This window comes from Nothoprocta perdicaria, unplaced genomic scaffold (genome assembly GCF_003342845.1).
Source record: "Nothoprocta perdicaria isolate Ctin4 unplaced genomic scaffold, notPer1 scaffold_155, whole genome shotgun sequence".
In the NCBI taxonomy this organism is placed as follows: Eukaryota; Metazoa; Chordata; class Aves; order Tinamiformes; family Tinamidae; genus Nothoprocta; species Nothoprocta perdicaria.
Genome location: NW_020454705.1, coordinates 260,058 through 276,113, shown reverse-complemented (window position 1 = coordinate 276,113; position 16,056 = coordinate 260,058). Strand labels below are relative to the sequence as shown.

Here is a 16,056-nt window from a genome sequence, read left to right as displayed (position 1 = left end):
ACTTGTTTTCAAGGGTCTCCCCTCTGCAAAATGTACAGATTTCTGTGCACAGCACAGCTCCAGTGCCTACACATAGGTAGGGACAAGAAAATCCAGGGCAGCACAGATACAGCTGGGTTACAAACAGGTCTTTATGCCCATCTAGAAGGGCAATGTATCAGTTACGTACAGGCCCTAGGCAAAAAAACAATCTTTTATAAGCAGTAATGCTTTATTTGAATAGCTACTTGTCACTAATAAAATACTTAAGCATTCACATACAGACTTTCACTCCATTGGCAAATGTTAAAGTATTAGTCTTTTATTCAGAGGACTTATCCCATTTCTATTTTTTGTGTTTTTTGCACATATTTCAAAGCAAAGAGCTCCTAGTTTCACACCTCAGCACCATCAGTCTACCGCAAAAAAATAAAAAGAAAATAAATCAAAAGCAAAAAGGCTCTATGATGTGATACAGTATAAAGAAACAAGTGTAGTTAATATATCGTTAATACATTAAAGTCAACACATGCTAAGTGGACTATTTACATAAAATTACCTACATTCTTGTCAGACTGGCAGTATGCAAGTAAGAGAATTAAAAGACTATTGATACCAGGTCTGCTAGATACTTAAAGCTCATCTACCTTGGCTGTATCTACATTGTCATGCAGTTTTAAGGCTAGAATTTGCCCTCGGGACCTAGATGCCCCAGTCAGCACGGCCAGCTCACACAGCTCGCTCCATGGCAGGCAGGGTACAGGTGCAKGAGCTGCCTGCCCAAGCCTCACGCTGTGCTTTCACATGTATAGATGTAGCCTACTGCTATCTCCTGTCTATTAGTATGGTATTATTGGTACATCTGCACACACCTGGTCAAAAAGTCAAATATTCACTATAACACCTTAAGTAACATGGAAACTTGTATTTTTACAAAAATATTTTMGTTGTCTGTCCATAAGTAAAAACTATCACTATTATAAAAAGTCTGTAATACTAGAATATCTAGCTTGGAAAGAGTTTTGTTCTTATTGCTGTTGCATATGCAGCTTTTCAGGAGCTGTGTCAGTGTGAAGGTGGTAGTRGGTTTCCCACTTGCCATGGTCAACTTGTAAGGATATTCATAGAAAAATACACTTCTCYATTTAATCCTTAGATAAAATTCACATATTGAGGCTGCCCTGACTTTTAACAGGTGTATAAATTGCACTTGGAATTCTACATCAGAGTCTCTCCCAACTTAAGCTATTTAATATTACAGATCTTACTTGCAGCCTTTAGAGAAAGGAGTTCACTCCAAAAAGAGTGAATACCAACATTCACATCACCTTAGCTACTTGAAAACCCTGTGACTGTATTCTGGCAGCTATCAGATATTAACTCGTTCATCTCATTTTGTTTCGTTTCTTCTTTAGTCTCATGGTTGGGGTGATGCTTTGGATTTCCAGCCTTTCTAGACCTCTTAAGGAAGAATTTGACTAACAAGTAACATAATTCAGCCACATTCAACATAATGCAAATACTAGACACAGCAATCATGAAAATAGTAAACACTGTCTTTTCAGTGGGTCGAGAAACAAAGCAGTCTACCGTGTTGGGGCAGGGCCAAGCACTACATTTCATTAAGCGAGGCATTCGGAACCCATCGTACAYGAAATAAAAGGCATACATGAAGACAGCTTCAAAGATCAGCCTGAAGAAGATGCTGCTGGTGTATGTCCACCACAAGGTGCCCTCAATATGAAATCTTTGTGCTCGGATTTCTTCAATGTCTTTATATTCACATTTCTGATCTCCCTTTCTGAACTGCCTCTTCTTCTCGTGCCTTCTGTAAGCCACGTGCATGGCCACCAGCAGCGCAGGYGTGGAGACAAAGATCAGCTGCAGGGCCCAGAGTCTGATGTGAGAGATGGGAAAGAAGTGGTCGTAACAAACATTTTTGCACCCAGGTTGAAGTGTGTTGCAGATGAAATCATCTTGTTCATCTCCCCAGACTCTCTCTGCTGCTACAACCAGGATCATGATACGGAAGATGAACAGGACTGTGAGCCATATCTTTCCGATGCTGGTGGAGTGTTTGTTCACACCTCCTAAGATGGTCTGCAGAGCTCCCCAATCCATTTTCTTGTTTTAATTGTTCTGCCTAAGATGAGACAAATGAACAAAAAAAGGATTAATCAATAGGAACCAAAACACCAAGTGTGGCATTAAATAGATGTAATGTTGTACAATTGCAGTATATTTGTTGACTACTGGTCTAGTGTTGTCTTGCTCAAACAGGCATAAAGTGACAATTCGGAATCTAATCTTGTATCAGGAAGAAAATGTTTACWCATCAGCACAGATGAAAATAACGTGACTTTAGATTTGTTCGACCCATTGAAAAYAGCCACATCAGTAAGGGAAAAAACAGATAGGGAGAAGTGATGAAGATGGCATTAAGTGCTATAAAGCTACAACCTCGGGAAGTTTGTCAACAGTAACCAAAGGGTAACAAAAAACAGTGGTCAAAAATAAGGTACTTTAAACTGTGTCTATCTTGTTATACATTTTAAGAGCCTCAAGAATTCTCAACATAGGAATGCAAATGGCCAGTTCAGAGCCCGAGCAGCAACTTACTGAAGACTTAAGCCAAAAACTTGTATGTTCTTGTAAAATAACTTTACTTGGGGGAGGGGGRAAATTAGGTGGTTAAAACTCCTATCCACCTTGAGTGAAGCTTGCCATTCCTTAACTGCACGCTGTAAACAGCATCACCACAAGTACCTTCCAGCAAGACAACCAGCCCAGCTGCTGTTYGGGGCAACAAGGGCAGCCCTGGATGTTGTGCTGCAGGTTCTTAGTCATAGGACTGCAGATCTCTCTGGACCATTAACTGAAGCAAATCCCACCATATAGTTTGAGACAAAGGTGAGACCTTCGGTCATGATCCATCTCCTCTTGAGGAAGATGTTTAAAGCTTGACTTTCATCCCCAAATTCCCTTATCTCTCACTAGGTACCACACAAGGCACCTGGTAACCAGCTGCCAGAACCTTTGATGTAGATGCCTAGTCAGCTGATGGATCCACTCCCATAACAGCTCCTAAAATAGGGGAGAGGTCTTAGAGGCTGGGAGAAAGCCAAAATAGATATTTGAAGAGCTCAGAGAGGCCAAAGGTATCTGATCTCTCTCACAGACCTTCCTACAGAGACATAGTTTCCAACAGGTGAACTTCTAAGCACTGGGACTGTAATGAGTGGAAGTATTTTACCTTTGTGTCCCACATACCTCCCCCAGGAGCACTGCAATTTTGTGGAATCTAAGCAAGCAGCTTTGTCATGAGAGTCATTTACAGAGAGCAGTAAGAGGAACTTTCCCCTTCAGAGAGATTTACAGAAAACTAGTTTGCAGGTTACTTCAGATTTAAGAGACATTTCTTGTGATAGTCGCACATCATCTGGAAGTGCTCACAGTTTTCGGCCCTGAAATTCCCCTCAAAGGGTTTTACTTTTCTACAGTGTGAATTTTATTTTCTCAGGAACCAGCTTTGGTGCCACTGCTGTAGGGGCTAAACATTATCAGCATTCCTGTTCCAAGTCTTACAGAGGACAGAACAGCAGCCATGGGCTCAAAGGCCATCATATCTATCACGTGATGCAATTTTAAGGTTTTCCTAATTGAGTTGGRTCACATTGCATGGCACAAAAAGAAAGATCAGTTGATTTGTGCCTATCTTCAGCATCGACACTCCCATTCTGAGTAATGGTAAAAAGAAAATGCTTTACGACAGAATCAAATATAATCACTAAGTCACATGCAACAATTTAAAGCATCAAAGTGCATGATTGCTCAAGAAAACTGAATGAGCAGAAATAAAAAGCTATCTTCTTGAGTTATTGGAACATCAGTGTCCTCTCTCCTCACTGATCCATCAACTATGTTTTTCTCAGGTAATGCTGACTAAATCCTGAGCGAGTTCAGGAGGTGAAGGCCAGTGAGGGGAGAAGAAAATTCGGTTTTCAGATTGAAAAACTTCCTCCCAAGCCTCCCTCAGGATACAGAATTGCCCTGTGCTGTTCACCTCCACATCTCTGCAAGTTGGAAGCAGTTACCATCCCATCCTGCTAAGTCATTTTTCCAAGACCAAACTATGCCTTTCATTAGCATACAGGCATAGAAAGAAAACAAACTCTCCATATGTTAACAAACCTATGCRGGCACAGAAAGACCCCAAATCCAGAGATCCTTACAAAAGAAGTTAAATTCCAGCTACTTAGTTCTACTGCATTGCATCTTCTCTCCTCCCTTACACAAAATAGGCAAGTTAAGCTTACTATAGAATTTGCTTTGGAGATGAACCTATATGCCAGCTTCTAATAATAACTTGCAGCTGTTTCTCCATTTATGTTTTGTTCCTCCCAGTTCCTTGCAGAGGTAACTAAACTGATTCTCAGTATCACAACTAGAAATATTTATGCAAAACTGAACATCAARCCTATAAAGAGACACCACAAACTGTTGCACTATATACATCATCCACCCATCCGTAAATTCTACCAAGCTTCTTGCATTTCCCATTTTTATTCCCTTGCAAATTTTCTCTTGTCATCCCTATCTCTTCTTCCTGTCTGGAAGCCCTCTCCTCATGCACATTCTGTTCTTTCATATTGTGAGAGGAGAGKGTACAAGTCTTTCCTACATTTCACATATTTGTCTTTACACCAACGTCTTGGCCTTTCCATTACTACAGATTCCCAAGGAGACAGCTCCACCTGCAATTACTCCTTCCCACCTCACTGGGCAGAGGGGGATTCCCAAAACCAAGGTGCCTAAGGACACTCAGAAGCTACCTACACTTGGGGCAAAGGGAAAGACACTTCCCTACCCAAGTGAAGTCCCATCACTGCAATTTATCTCCTGCAGTCACTTGTGGGGCTGCACTACAGACCAAGCAGCTCTTACCAAGATGCTCAAGTAATCRTCAGTAAAAAAGTTAAATAACTGCACTCATCTAACTCAGAGCATAATCCACAAACCACTCAAAAAAAACACACACCTCTGCTTCAAAGGGGCTGCAAATTGAAAARCACAGAGGGAATGAGCTGCCAGTAGAGGAGAGAAGGGGAATAAACTACTTTAACTACTTCACTGCTGTGGATAATATACGGTGAAGCTACACCCTCCATCTGACTTGTTTGACCTCCTTTGAGAGTCTACTTGAGCTGAGCCAGAATTAGGTGSTTCAGTCCTAGCAGGAGGACGTCCATAGCAGAAGATATGCAAAAATAAATAGATCAGCCACTACACCTCAGAGCAGCAGCCCTTCCTGCTCTGACCTGATGGACAACACAAACAAGCCCTAGGTCTCCTGGTGCAGTTCCCTCTCCAAACCCAGACATGGGTCAGTCTCTCACATCCACCCAAACCCACTTCAGTGTCTTCATTAGCTCCTCTAAGTTGCAATTCAGAGACTGACATCTGTCTGTCTCTCTCCAATAGAGAAGACAGAAACAGAATTCAACTGCTTACAGCCCTTCACACTTAACCCATCACTGAGAGACATCACCCTAGCTAAACATGCTCAGTTGAACCTCCCCATGAAGTCTGGGCAACCTCCAAAATTAAATTCCTTCACCCTGCTAAACCACTCAAGAATTAGGATGYTAACTTACAGTCACTGCCCATCTTTCTTTCAGATTATTTGCTTTTCAGGCCTTTTTACTAAAAAGTAAAATATTAACTGTGTTGTTGACCAAAAGGAGAAAAAAAAAAAAGCAAGTTGCTTCCATTTAATGGGTGGCAACTCTCCTTTTCAGAGATAGCTCTGTTGATAGCATGACAAGTAGAAAACCAGGATAAATGGCTACAGAAATATTATAGCACATAGTCAGCCAGAGACTCAACCTGCTTTGCTGGTCCTGGCAGTAAAGCCTTCACAGAGTGAGACAAAGACAGGACAGCTTGGAAAGAGTGTTTGAAATGCAGCAGGAGAACATGCCCGCCCGGGTCTCGGCACAGATCTTTGCCCCGATGGAGGAACAGAGGGATCAGCTGATAGCAGAGCAATCAGAGCAGCAATATGACACAGCTGTTGGTATTAAAGACTGACAGATACCCCTCTGAGAGGTCACAGGTATGAAGGAGAGCTTTCGTACTGGCACATGAGTTAGTTTTGTTGCTGCACCCAGCCTAGCACCGATCCCAAGTGCAGGCAGGCTCTAGCTCCCTTCCTATTTCCACACTTCTGCAGTATCTTCACAGATATTTGAGCTCTCTGCTGCCATCCTCAGCATTTCAAAAAGTAGCCCTGAAGTCTCCATTAAACTACAATCTAAGCACTACACATACACCCACTTAAACAATCCCAGTAATACACAACACCAAGGACAGTTACCGAGTTCTTGCATTTATGACTCCAACTTGTCAGCAGATCCTTTCCCTCACTCTGAGGCAGTTACCCTTGGAAATCATTAGCCAACAGTTAAATCTTACTTCAAAAAACTACAACAGGAACACAGTGAAGAAAACCAGAAAATTCCCKCCTTGCACACACACACAGTAGAACTCCCTGCCACGGGACATGGCCAAGGAAGAACATGGTAAGACTGAAAGTGCTTGAACAATATTTGCTTATGCTACAGAAGTATCCAAGACAGCTAAAAAGGGATACCTAGTAAGCTAATTCCTGTGAACGTGCAGAATAAGATGAAGCCCATCTCACACCTACAAACTGGATATCAACCTATTTATTCTACTCGAGTTAGCCAGGAATGTAGAGGATGGTTGGGACACCTCCGTTTTACTAGAACTTTAGGGCAGCGTGTCAGGATTTGCCAGCCTGGTGTGACCCTCCACCACTTTCAGCAGCACYTCTAGACAGAGGTTAAAATAGAAGGCAGCCAAAGCCAAAGTCTCTTTACCCAAGTAAAGAGACTGTAGTATCTGCAAGGATGGAGGGGCAGGGGGGTATCCAGACCAGAACTGGGGACGAGGGTATCTTTGAGAGCAGCAGGTCTAATGCAGAATTTTTTTTGCCATAAAAAAAAAGTTTAAGTTGCTTCAGATGCAAAATGACTAATCACAATAAGTATTTCCACCCAAGTACTTTAGGCTAAMGACTCACATGCATTTAAAGGTTTTACTGATACAACTTCTACACCAGGTCTTGATCTAGACCTGTCGCTGGGAGCATCAGGCAGCACAGGGGCAGATACCAGCACCAAGCTACCCCAGAGCTGTACATGCAGTTTCATTCCCAGAGCTAACAACCAGGCAAGTCTCTATTTCAGCAGTTTTACACCAGCATTTTTATTCCTTCTGCAGAGCTGCACTCGGCTGGGCCAACGCGAGTTGTGGTGCTGTGTCACAACAGAAATGCCAGGACCCAGCACAGGAAGCTTCCCATGAATACAGAGCAGATCCGTGTTTTTCCCAAAGACGGCTTCCTTTTATTTCACCCAGACAGACAGGCACTCTTGTCARCTCTCCCAGACTTGCCACAAACTTCAGGCTCAGTTTTCCAGGCGTTAAACCAGGGATAATCAGACCTCATGGGGTTGTTCTGAAATACTCCACTACCACTGGGGGCTTCAGATCCCTCCTTTGGTATCTCTCAGTGGCCCGAGATAGGTAAGTAAAGTGGAAGGAGAAGTACAGAGCTTGAATTGCACCACCCAGGATGTTCCTGATATTGAAGGGGGAAGGCAACTGTGTACCATGCTTTAATGCAGAGTTCAAAACTGTAAAATGCAGCTTTGAACTCCAGCCTTTGGCAACCAAAAGCCTTTTGCTCCACTATTTAAGGAAACCTGGGCAATTTTAATCTTGCAGCAATGTATTAAAAACCTTCAGGAAGCATCCAGCTGGAACACTTAAATATAAGCAACTTTACTTCTTAAAAAGAAGCTGAAGAAGGATCAAAGGAGCAGTGTAACCACCACAAAAGCCTGAGCAATCCACTCTAGTAGCTCTCAAATTCTAATCTGAACACCTATCTCCAGGCCAGCAGAGACCACAGAGCCATGTCCACCAGGGACTGCACGTATCTGATCTGACAYCAGAGCAGGCAAAGCCTATTTGGGATCAGGAAACCTCTGTGACAGAGTTGAACACTGCRAGCATTGTACTTGAAGTTACAGAAAACAGGAGGTATTTTTTGCTCTAATTAAACCAAGTGTGAAACTCAGAGAGCCCCCAACATGCTGGATTAACATTTTTATGACCCCATGTTCATGCAGTTAAACTTTAATTGACTACATTAATGGCTCTGTTCACCTTAAAAGGCCTCATATCTGTGCCCTTACGTGAATTAAATCATTTTTCCAAGGYTGTTTACAAGTCTTCACAGTTATTTTGCCAGCCCTCAGCTTAAAGTGGAGGATCACAATCYTCCAGCACATCCCTGCAGGAAATCTGCTCTACTTGGGGAAAACGAGCCACCAAAAATGCCAGCACACTTGGAGYCACAACAAGACAGAAGAATCTGTCAGGTTTTTGTCTCCTGCCAACCGTTCTGCCCTGGGCCCTTACCTCCAAGGACTGCTCATGGTTGCTCTTTGAAATGCTTCTGAATGGAAACCAGATTCCTAAGGACAATTTCTTCATCAATGTAAGTGGGTTCTATCTCCCATGTTTCATATGTGCACCATGTCCTGCTTTCATCTCAAAAATAGCATCTTTATTAGCTATGACATATTTGTTTTGTTTCATCTATTTCATCTCTACTTCTTTCCTCCAGTCATGGGGAAATGTCCATATGGCCTCTATATGCCACACTTGAACACTAGGTGTTCCTCAAGATTCAGCTATTTCTAGGTAACATTTTCTAGAGAACTGGCAAGTCATTTTTTTGCATATAGGATAGGACTTGAGCTCTTTTAGCATTTTAAAAGTATTCAGCATTTCTAGCATTTTAAATTGTAGTGCAGTTCTCTTGAATGTATATTTTTAATATTATTTCATCAAGAGCAAGGACAAGACAAATCTCTTCCTCTTTAAGGTTATGCAAAGGAAAAAAAATGAGGTATGAGATAAGCAACAGAAGCAGCTTAGCTTTAACAGGACAAACACTTAAACTTTCTTCCATTTCTTCTGCTTTGACAACACGTTGTCTTTCCTCAAAGCCCATCACTTCAGGTTTTTCCCTACACATATCAGTGTTTAGTCAGGCAAGAGTCACAGGAAGTTCTCCAGTCTGATAACACATAAAACTAGTTCAAGTTTGCAATTAAAAGCAGTGAGGCACATAACCAGGAAAACACTTGGAAGTGGAGAGAGAAAGGATATTAACAGTAATAATAAAAAAAAAAATCTATGCCCTACTTGTTACTGTTTCTGAAGAACACTGACTTAACTGGAAATGCTCACATGAGTAACAAACAGAAAGTCTATATATAATATATACTATAAAGCAACCATTTTCCTGACAGAGGTGCACAGAGTTTATACACTCGTAACAAGCTATACCTCTCTCCAAGTGTTGCTGTTCCCCGCTGGAAGATACCCCGCTGTACCCTCTCTCACTGTCTAATTACATCATCCACAAGTTAAGTAAAACTCCTTGAGGAGACTCACTGGGCTACACTTCAGGGGATACAACATAGGCTAAGGCAAAAAGCACAAAATGAAGTTTTGCAGAGGGGACCATGTCAGGATGGAATGATTCCTCCAGAGGAAGCTCTGAATTCACTTCTAATCCTCTCATTTTTAAGCCTTAACCCTTYTACCAAACACCAGGCTGGCAGTGCAGGAGCTGAAGCCTCTCAGAAATCCCAACGCACATAGAGGAGTGGTGGAATTTTGGGACTCTGCAGAGATGTTATTAATCCCACCTGGAAAGCTACACTGCAACACCCAGCCACCACAAGGCAGTGCCTCCTTGGAGCTCCTCACACACTGAGGAAGCTTGACCCACCACTGCCTTGTCCTCTCAGCTAGACCTACAAGCACATCCATGGCACAGCTTTCCTCGGGGCAAGTGTGAGGGCATCCAGACAGCAGGACTTCCTGATGGGACAGACACTGATAGATCCCACAAAGCCCCATACCACCTCAAACAGAACCGAGCCCAAGAACCTGCTGCATCCCGCTCCTCAGGCCAGGGGTGCACCTACTCTGTGGCAATCCCCAAAAAGACTCTGAGCCCAAGCCCACCAAGCACCCCACATGGAGCAAGGCTGGCTAGAGATCAAAGACAAACCCCATAAATGCTTTCRGGGAGTCTTCTTAGCACAAAGGGCTGGGTCCCACCTACAACCCTCTGCTCATCACTGTGCTRTACTCCTACGTGGCAAGCTGCAGTGCTATGGAGGACAGGACAAGAGCACATCCTTCTATTAAAAGGAAAGGAAGAAAGAGGAGGAAAGACATTCTCCAAAGCAAGAGACGGGAGATGCAACACCCTATTTCCACAGTAGCTCAATGACAGGGATAAGAAACACAGAAAGCCACAGCACAGCAGTCCATTACTACCTACGTGGGCGAGCTGGGCGCTCCTGCCCTTAGTCCAASGCATCTCCTGGTTGTTATTTGAGGCCTTGAGCGCTCACTCCTCGTGCAGCCTCATCCAGCCCCAACACTCAGAAATAACCCTCTTTTTGGCTCACACGGCGCGTTCCCCATTCCCCGCAGTGCCGAGGAGCCTCCCGGGCGAGCGGGCGCTCGCAGGAGGTGGCAGCTCCCCTGATGCAAGCTGTTTATCCGCAGCCACCCTCCAACCTCCGCAGGCGGGACACRCGTTACCTGCGGCTGCCCAGGCCTCGCGCTCGCTCCCGCTTCTCGGCTGCTTCGCTTTTCTTTCCGGCGGGTCAGGCGCTTCACATGCTGCGCTTGCGACGAGCTGCGGCAGTATTGCAAAGGGAAAAAGAAAAGAAAACAAAGAAAGAAAGGAGGAAAGAAACTTGTTAGGGGCTGGAGTGAGTAGGTGCGAGCGGCGAGGGCGCTCGCAGGGAGCGGGATCCCGGAGCGAGCCGGGGAGCGGCGAGGCCACGCACGGAACGGGGAAGCGCGCGGGGCCGCTCCGCTCTGCGCGCGGGGAAGCTCGAGGGGCCGCTCCGCACCAACGAGCTCCGCGACCGCCCGGCCCGGCCCGGCCCGCTCCGCTCCCGGCCGCGTTGTCCCGCGGCCGCCGGCCCGGCCCTCACCTGCCCCTCCGCGCAGGCCGGCGGCTCCGCGGTCGGGCCGGGCCGGTACCGGGCGGGTCGGGCGCCGCTGCGGGGCCTGTGCCCGCTCTCACCTGCGCCGCTTTTAACCCGCCCCCCGCGCGGGGCGGGGCGGCCCCGGAGCGGAGCCGGGAGCCGGGCCGAGGTGCCCGAGGAAACGGGGGCGGGCGCCGAGGCYGCGCAGCCGGGGCCTGCCCGCCTGGAAGTCAGCGGGGGGTTGAATTTTGGGACCTTATTTTAAAAAGAAAAGGAAAAGGTGATTGAAATGCCGCGGCAGTTCCCCGGGAGCCTGCAGCTCTCAGCCCCTTGCAGATTGATGGCCACGCGAGAGCCGTTTTGGCAAACTTCTCCGATTCCAAAGGAGGCTGCTGGGGAGCCRCTTCCCTTTCCTAACCTGTGGGGTCCGAAGGCCCCGTGCGGAGCGGCGGGTTCTCGCGGCTGCGGGTGGCACCCGGAGCGCACGGCCCCCATGAAGGAAGCCCACGTTCACACATGTCCAGTGCGCCCRGGTGAGGGTCAAGTGGTAAACGATTGCTAGCAAAATTCTTCCACCCATTTTCTGCACTTTCTGGAACAAGAACAATTCCAGAGAAAATACTTGGTCAAAGGCAATGGCTCATTTGATCTCACTGTGAAGTTCCGAGAGGTGAAAATGTCCTGCGCAGACAACTCAGTTTTATACTTCAAATATATGAAACTGCCATCAGTTATGATCAAAACGTCAGCTTTTGTCAGCTCCATGGCACCTCACTGCCCCTCACCGCCACCCAGCCCATGAAACCTGCACGTCAGGGCAACAGGGATTCGGGTTGGGAGGGATCTCAGGGGCTCCTCATCCCAYGAGAGCAGGGCTAACCTGCTCAAGAACTACATCCCATCTCCAAGGGACCAGGATCTGCTTCGGCTGCAGCCAGTCCGTGTCCCCAGCACAGGACCAGGGTATATGATGCTGCACAAAGTGAGACGAGCCATAAATTTCTGAGGTCGGAGCATGCGGCGCTCAGCCCCCGCGGTGGGAGTCGTGCCCACGGATGATGTTCAAGGTTCAGATGTACAGCGTGAGGAAGGGAGGTGGTTTAGGATCTGGACACCTGCCTGCAAGAGAGGAAGCCTGTCTCTTAATTAAAAAAAAAATAATTAGAAGAGATATCTGGAGGTTGTGTACTCCGTTCCAACTTGATTTGGTGACCTCAAAGAAGTCCCCACTGTACCAGTTAAGGTCAAGGAAGCTCTAAACAGTGGACATATTTAGCTGTAGTGGAGCTGTTTGTGCTGTTTTTCAAGGCTGCATTTGCTGCAAAAAGGAATTATTATTATTATTATTATTATTATTATTAACAGTAAAAAAATATGAAAAAATATCAGAGATAAGATCCTGAAGGGTTTACTGTGATATTAGCAAATTAGCTCAAGGAAATTGGCCATGGACAGGGTATTGCATGGAGCTCTCCCAGAGGCCTTGCAGTAACATCCTCGCTACGCTGTCTCCAACACCTTGTATGCCCCACAGTCAAAACAGAGTTTTGGCAGCAAAAAAATAAAAAGGTTTTAGCGATATTTTGTCTCTGAAGCATGAGCAGGATAGTGCCACTTGAGTGGGGAATAAGGGCCATGATCTCCGCTCSCTGGAAACTTTTTAACCTCACTTCACACACTTACAAGCTGTGTCAAATCCTGCTACTTTGACCTGGCAGTGTCTGCCTGCTGTTTTACTCTGATTATAAGTAATGTTGCAAGGGGCACTAGTTAGAAAGAAGAGATTTAGAAATTTATAAATGSTGGAAAATTAAGGAAATTTAAGGAAAAAGAAGATTTTTTTTTAGATTGGGCTCAGGATTTTTTTTTAATTATGGGGAAAGAATGAAATATAGTTAGTAATTACCTACTTATCAGAGCTAAACTGCACTTATTTCTTTACAAATGAGAAATGTCTTATGCATAATTTAGTCAGCATATAAGAAGCACTGCTTGATAAACCTGTGAAGTAAATACATGTAAATTCATTGCTTCTGAATTATGACAGTATATCCCCCTACTAGAGCTGCAACTGTGAGCTATATTGTGCATGTGTGTATTTTGTTTGTTATATAATTTAAAATAAAAAGGGGGAAAAGTGAAAGAATGAAGACAGAAACTGTCTATTTTTCACATATAAAAAAGAGGAAGATTCAAATTCTAGGTTTCATTTTGTGTCAATATATATCTCACGTTAAAATACGAGATTAAATAATCACAGGAAACATCTTTGCAAATATATTTATTGAAAAATACAGATTGAGAGCTGAATATTGCAGACCAAGGGTAACTTTGATTATAAAGCCTGACTTTYGGGTAAAGGCTTCAGCTTCAAGGTTGTAATGGCAAGCGAAGCTGGCTGTCCCACAAACACAGCTGAATCACAGGGACTCTGAAATGCTCCTGTAGTTCCTGTTTCCTTGTGACCACACCAATTCATGAAGAGCTTGAGAGGGCAAGAAGTTTGAGCTTCATTTTTCATGTACTTCCTTAGACTGCAGATGTCCACAAAAGAAAGCCAACTTATCCTTATCATAGAATCATGGAATGCCCAAGGTTGGAAGGGACCCCAGAGGTCATCGAGTCCAACCCCCCTGCTCACGCAGGGTCACCCAGAGCACGTGGCACAGGGCTGCGTCCAAGCGGGTTTTAAAGATCTCCAGAGAAGGAGACTCCACAACCTCCCTGGGCAGCCTGTTCCAGGGCTCTGTCACCTTCACTGTCAAGAGTGAATTATTATTCAGAAGGAATGAAAAAGGGGGAAAAATATCACCAAGATGCTTCTTCTCATTTTCTTTTCCGTGCTACGCTGCTTTTAAAAATTTGGAAGGACACAGGGAGTGGGAGTTCTTTCCTCCTGAATATTTCTGATTTCTTTTGGTATAAGTTGAAACACAGGAAGTTCCATCTCCAGGTGAGGAGGAAATTCTCTCCTGTGAGGGTGCCAGAGCCCTGGAAGAGGCTGCCCAGGGAGGCTGTGGAGTCTCCTTCTCTGGAGRTCTTCCAAACCTGCCTGCCTGGCCACCCTGTGCCCCGTGCTCTGAGTGTCCCTGCTGGAGCAGGGGATTGGACTGAATGATCTCTAGAGGTCCCTGCCAACCTTGCACATTCTGTGATTTTGTGATTCTTTCCAAACTTTCACATTTCTAGACTCTGTGACCTTGTGACTGTTTGTACAATCCAGAGGAGGAAGCAAAGAGGATGAACTGCCTTGGCCGGCTGTGAGACGGCGGTGCAGGTGGKGACATCTCACAGTGCCAGCTCTCCCCAGGTCTGGTCGGATGGCATAAACACTCTACTGACTCTTGAGTCCAACACTGCTGCTCAGGGAGTTGTTCCCTATCTTTTCACTTTTTCCTGACATACTTTACTGACAGACTATAGGGTTGTATTTGCCCCCACTTGGACATCCTTGGCAAATCCCAGGACCTCGYTTGCCCAGAAGTGACACCCAAAGAGTCACTTCCTTTCCAGTGTAATTGCTTTAATGACAACATGTAGTATCATTGAGGTTAGCTGTATAATATTGTTGTTTATTAACCATTAAGTGCTCCCTGGGCGCTTGCACAGCTGTGACGGTACCTTTTCCATCCCCCCCACCAGTATTCCTGCAGAACGGTGAGGAAATTCCTGCATTTCCTTTGCATAGCGGGAGAGATGCCTGTTGGCCTTATCTTTCTGCCCCAGGATTGTCCTCATTTTGCCTCCTTTATTTTCAGTGAACTGAAATTGATAAAATAGTCCAGGGCAGACACCTCTTGAACTTGTTCCTTTCCTGCAGGGTCACTCAGCAAGGCTGGGGATGCCTTGCTTGTGCGGAAAGAAAAGGGAACAAAGTAAAAGACCCCCTCAGAAAAGTAAAATTAAAATAAAATTCCCACCTCCAGAACGATAAGAGGGACCACAGAAAAGGGATGAAAACAACGCCTTGCACAGCCAGAACGCAGCCAACCTGACTCATGCCACTCAGTGTGATTTGCACAGCTCACCCCAAACGGGCATGTGCAGCTGCTTTACCAGCAATGGTCTGATGGTCATGCTGCTCCAGGACTCCTTTGCAAAGCCTGCTGCCTCTCGCACGTGCTAGGTAGGGTGGGCTAAGTCATCGCGAGGCTCCCATTGAAACTTCCCGGCCCGTCTCTTAGGCTGACAGCTCTGGATACTCAGCATCCACCTGGTTTGAAAGGCAGGGCTTTCTCCATCCTCAGGCAGACCAGTCGTTTCTGCAACGCTATTGCTAATTTAAAAGCTGACAGTTTCCATCTCCCCACCCCTCTGGTTTATTAGGAATGTTTAATCAGACCAGTTGTTGATCGGCCATGCCCTTGGCTCTGGGTGCAGAGGGACGAGAGGGACGGTCATCCACGATGCATGGCTGCCTTTGGGAYGTCCTGCTGGGGCACCCAGGCTCCCTGCACCCCTGGGACCACAGGTCAAGGCTCCAGATGTTCCCGTGGTGGCTTCCAGCCAGTTCCATTGGATCGCTGTTCTCTGGTTTGATGCAATAAGCTCATTGTTCCCCTGTTCATCTTAATTGAGTCATTGTTACCCGATTTCACAGACTGATTGCTGCCTCACTCGATTTAATTAATTGCCACCTGCCTTGCTGAATAAGCAAAGCTCCAGCAGGGCTCGTGGCTCCCAGCCGGAGCCGCTCGCCTCTGCCCTTGCCCGGCCTCCCCACTGCCCGCCTGGCACTGCCCTCCAGCAGCCGCTGCCCACAACTGCTCTCCTTCCTTCTTGGACAAGGCGCCTTCCTCACCCCCGGGTATTCCCCTCCACAGGCCTCCTCATCCTCCTCCTCCGGCTTCGCTGGCTTTGGCACRGGGCCTGCCTCCAGCCTTGTTCCCAGAGCTCTCACCGCTGTGTCCCACAGCAGCCCTTCCTGCTGCCTCCTGCAAGACGCCCCCTGAGCTCCCCC

The 16,056-nt window shown here is 45.9% G+C and overlaps 1 protein-coding gene across 1 annotated transcript; it reads right to left on the bottom strand.

Moving 5' to 3' along the window:
- Positions 1-280: 280 nt before the first annotated feature.
- LOC112943786 (gap junction beta-6 protein) lies at positions 281-10,729 on the bottom strand. The gene is made up of 2 exons (XM_026035050.1): positions 10,702-10,729; positions 281-2,122 (listed from the first exon to the last, which is right to left on the bottom strand). The coding sequence occupies exon 2, from the start codon at positions 2,098-2,100 to the stop codon at positions 1,309-1,311; it is 792 nt and encodes a 263-aa protein (XP_025890835.1). The 5' UTR covers positions 2,101-2,122; positions 10,702-10,729; the 3' UTR covers positions 281-1,308.
- Positions 10,730-16,056: the final 5,327 nt, after the last annotated feature.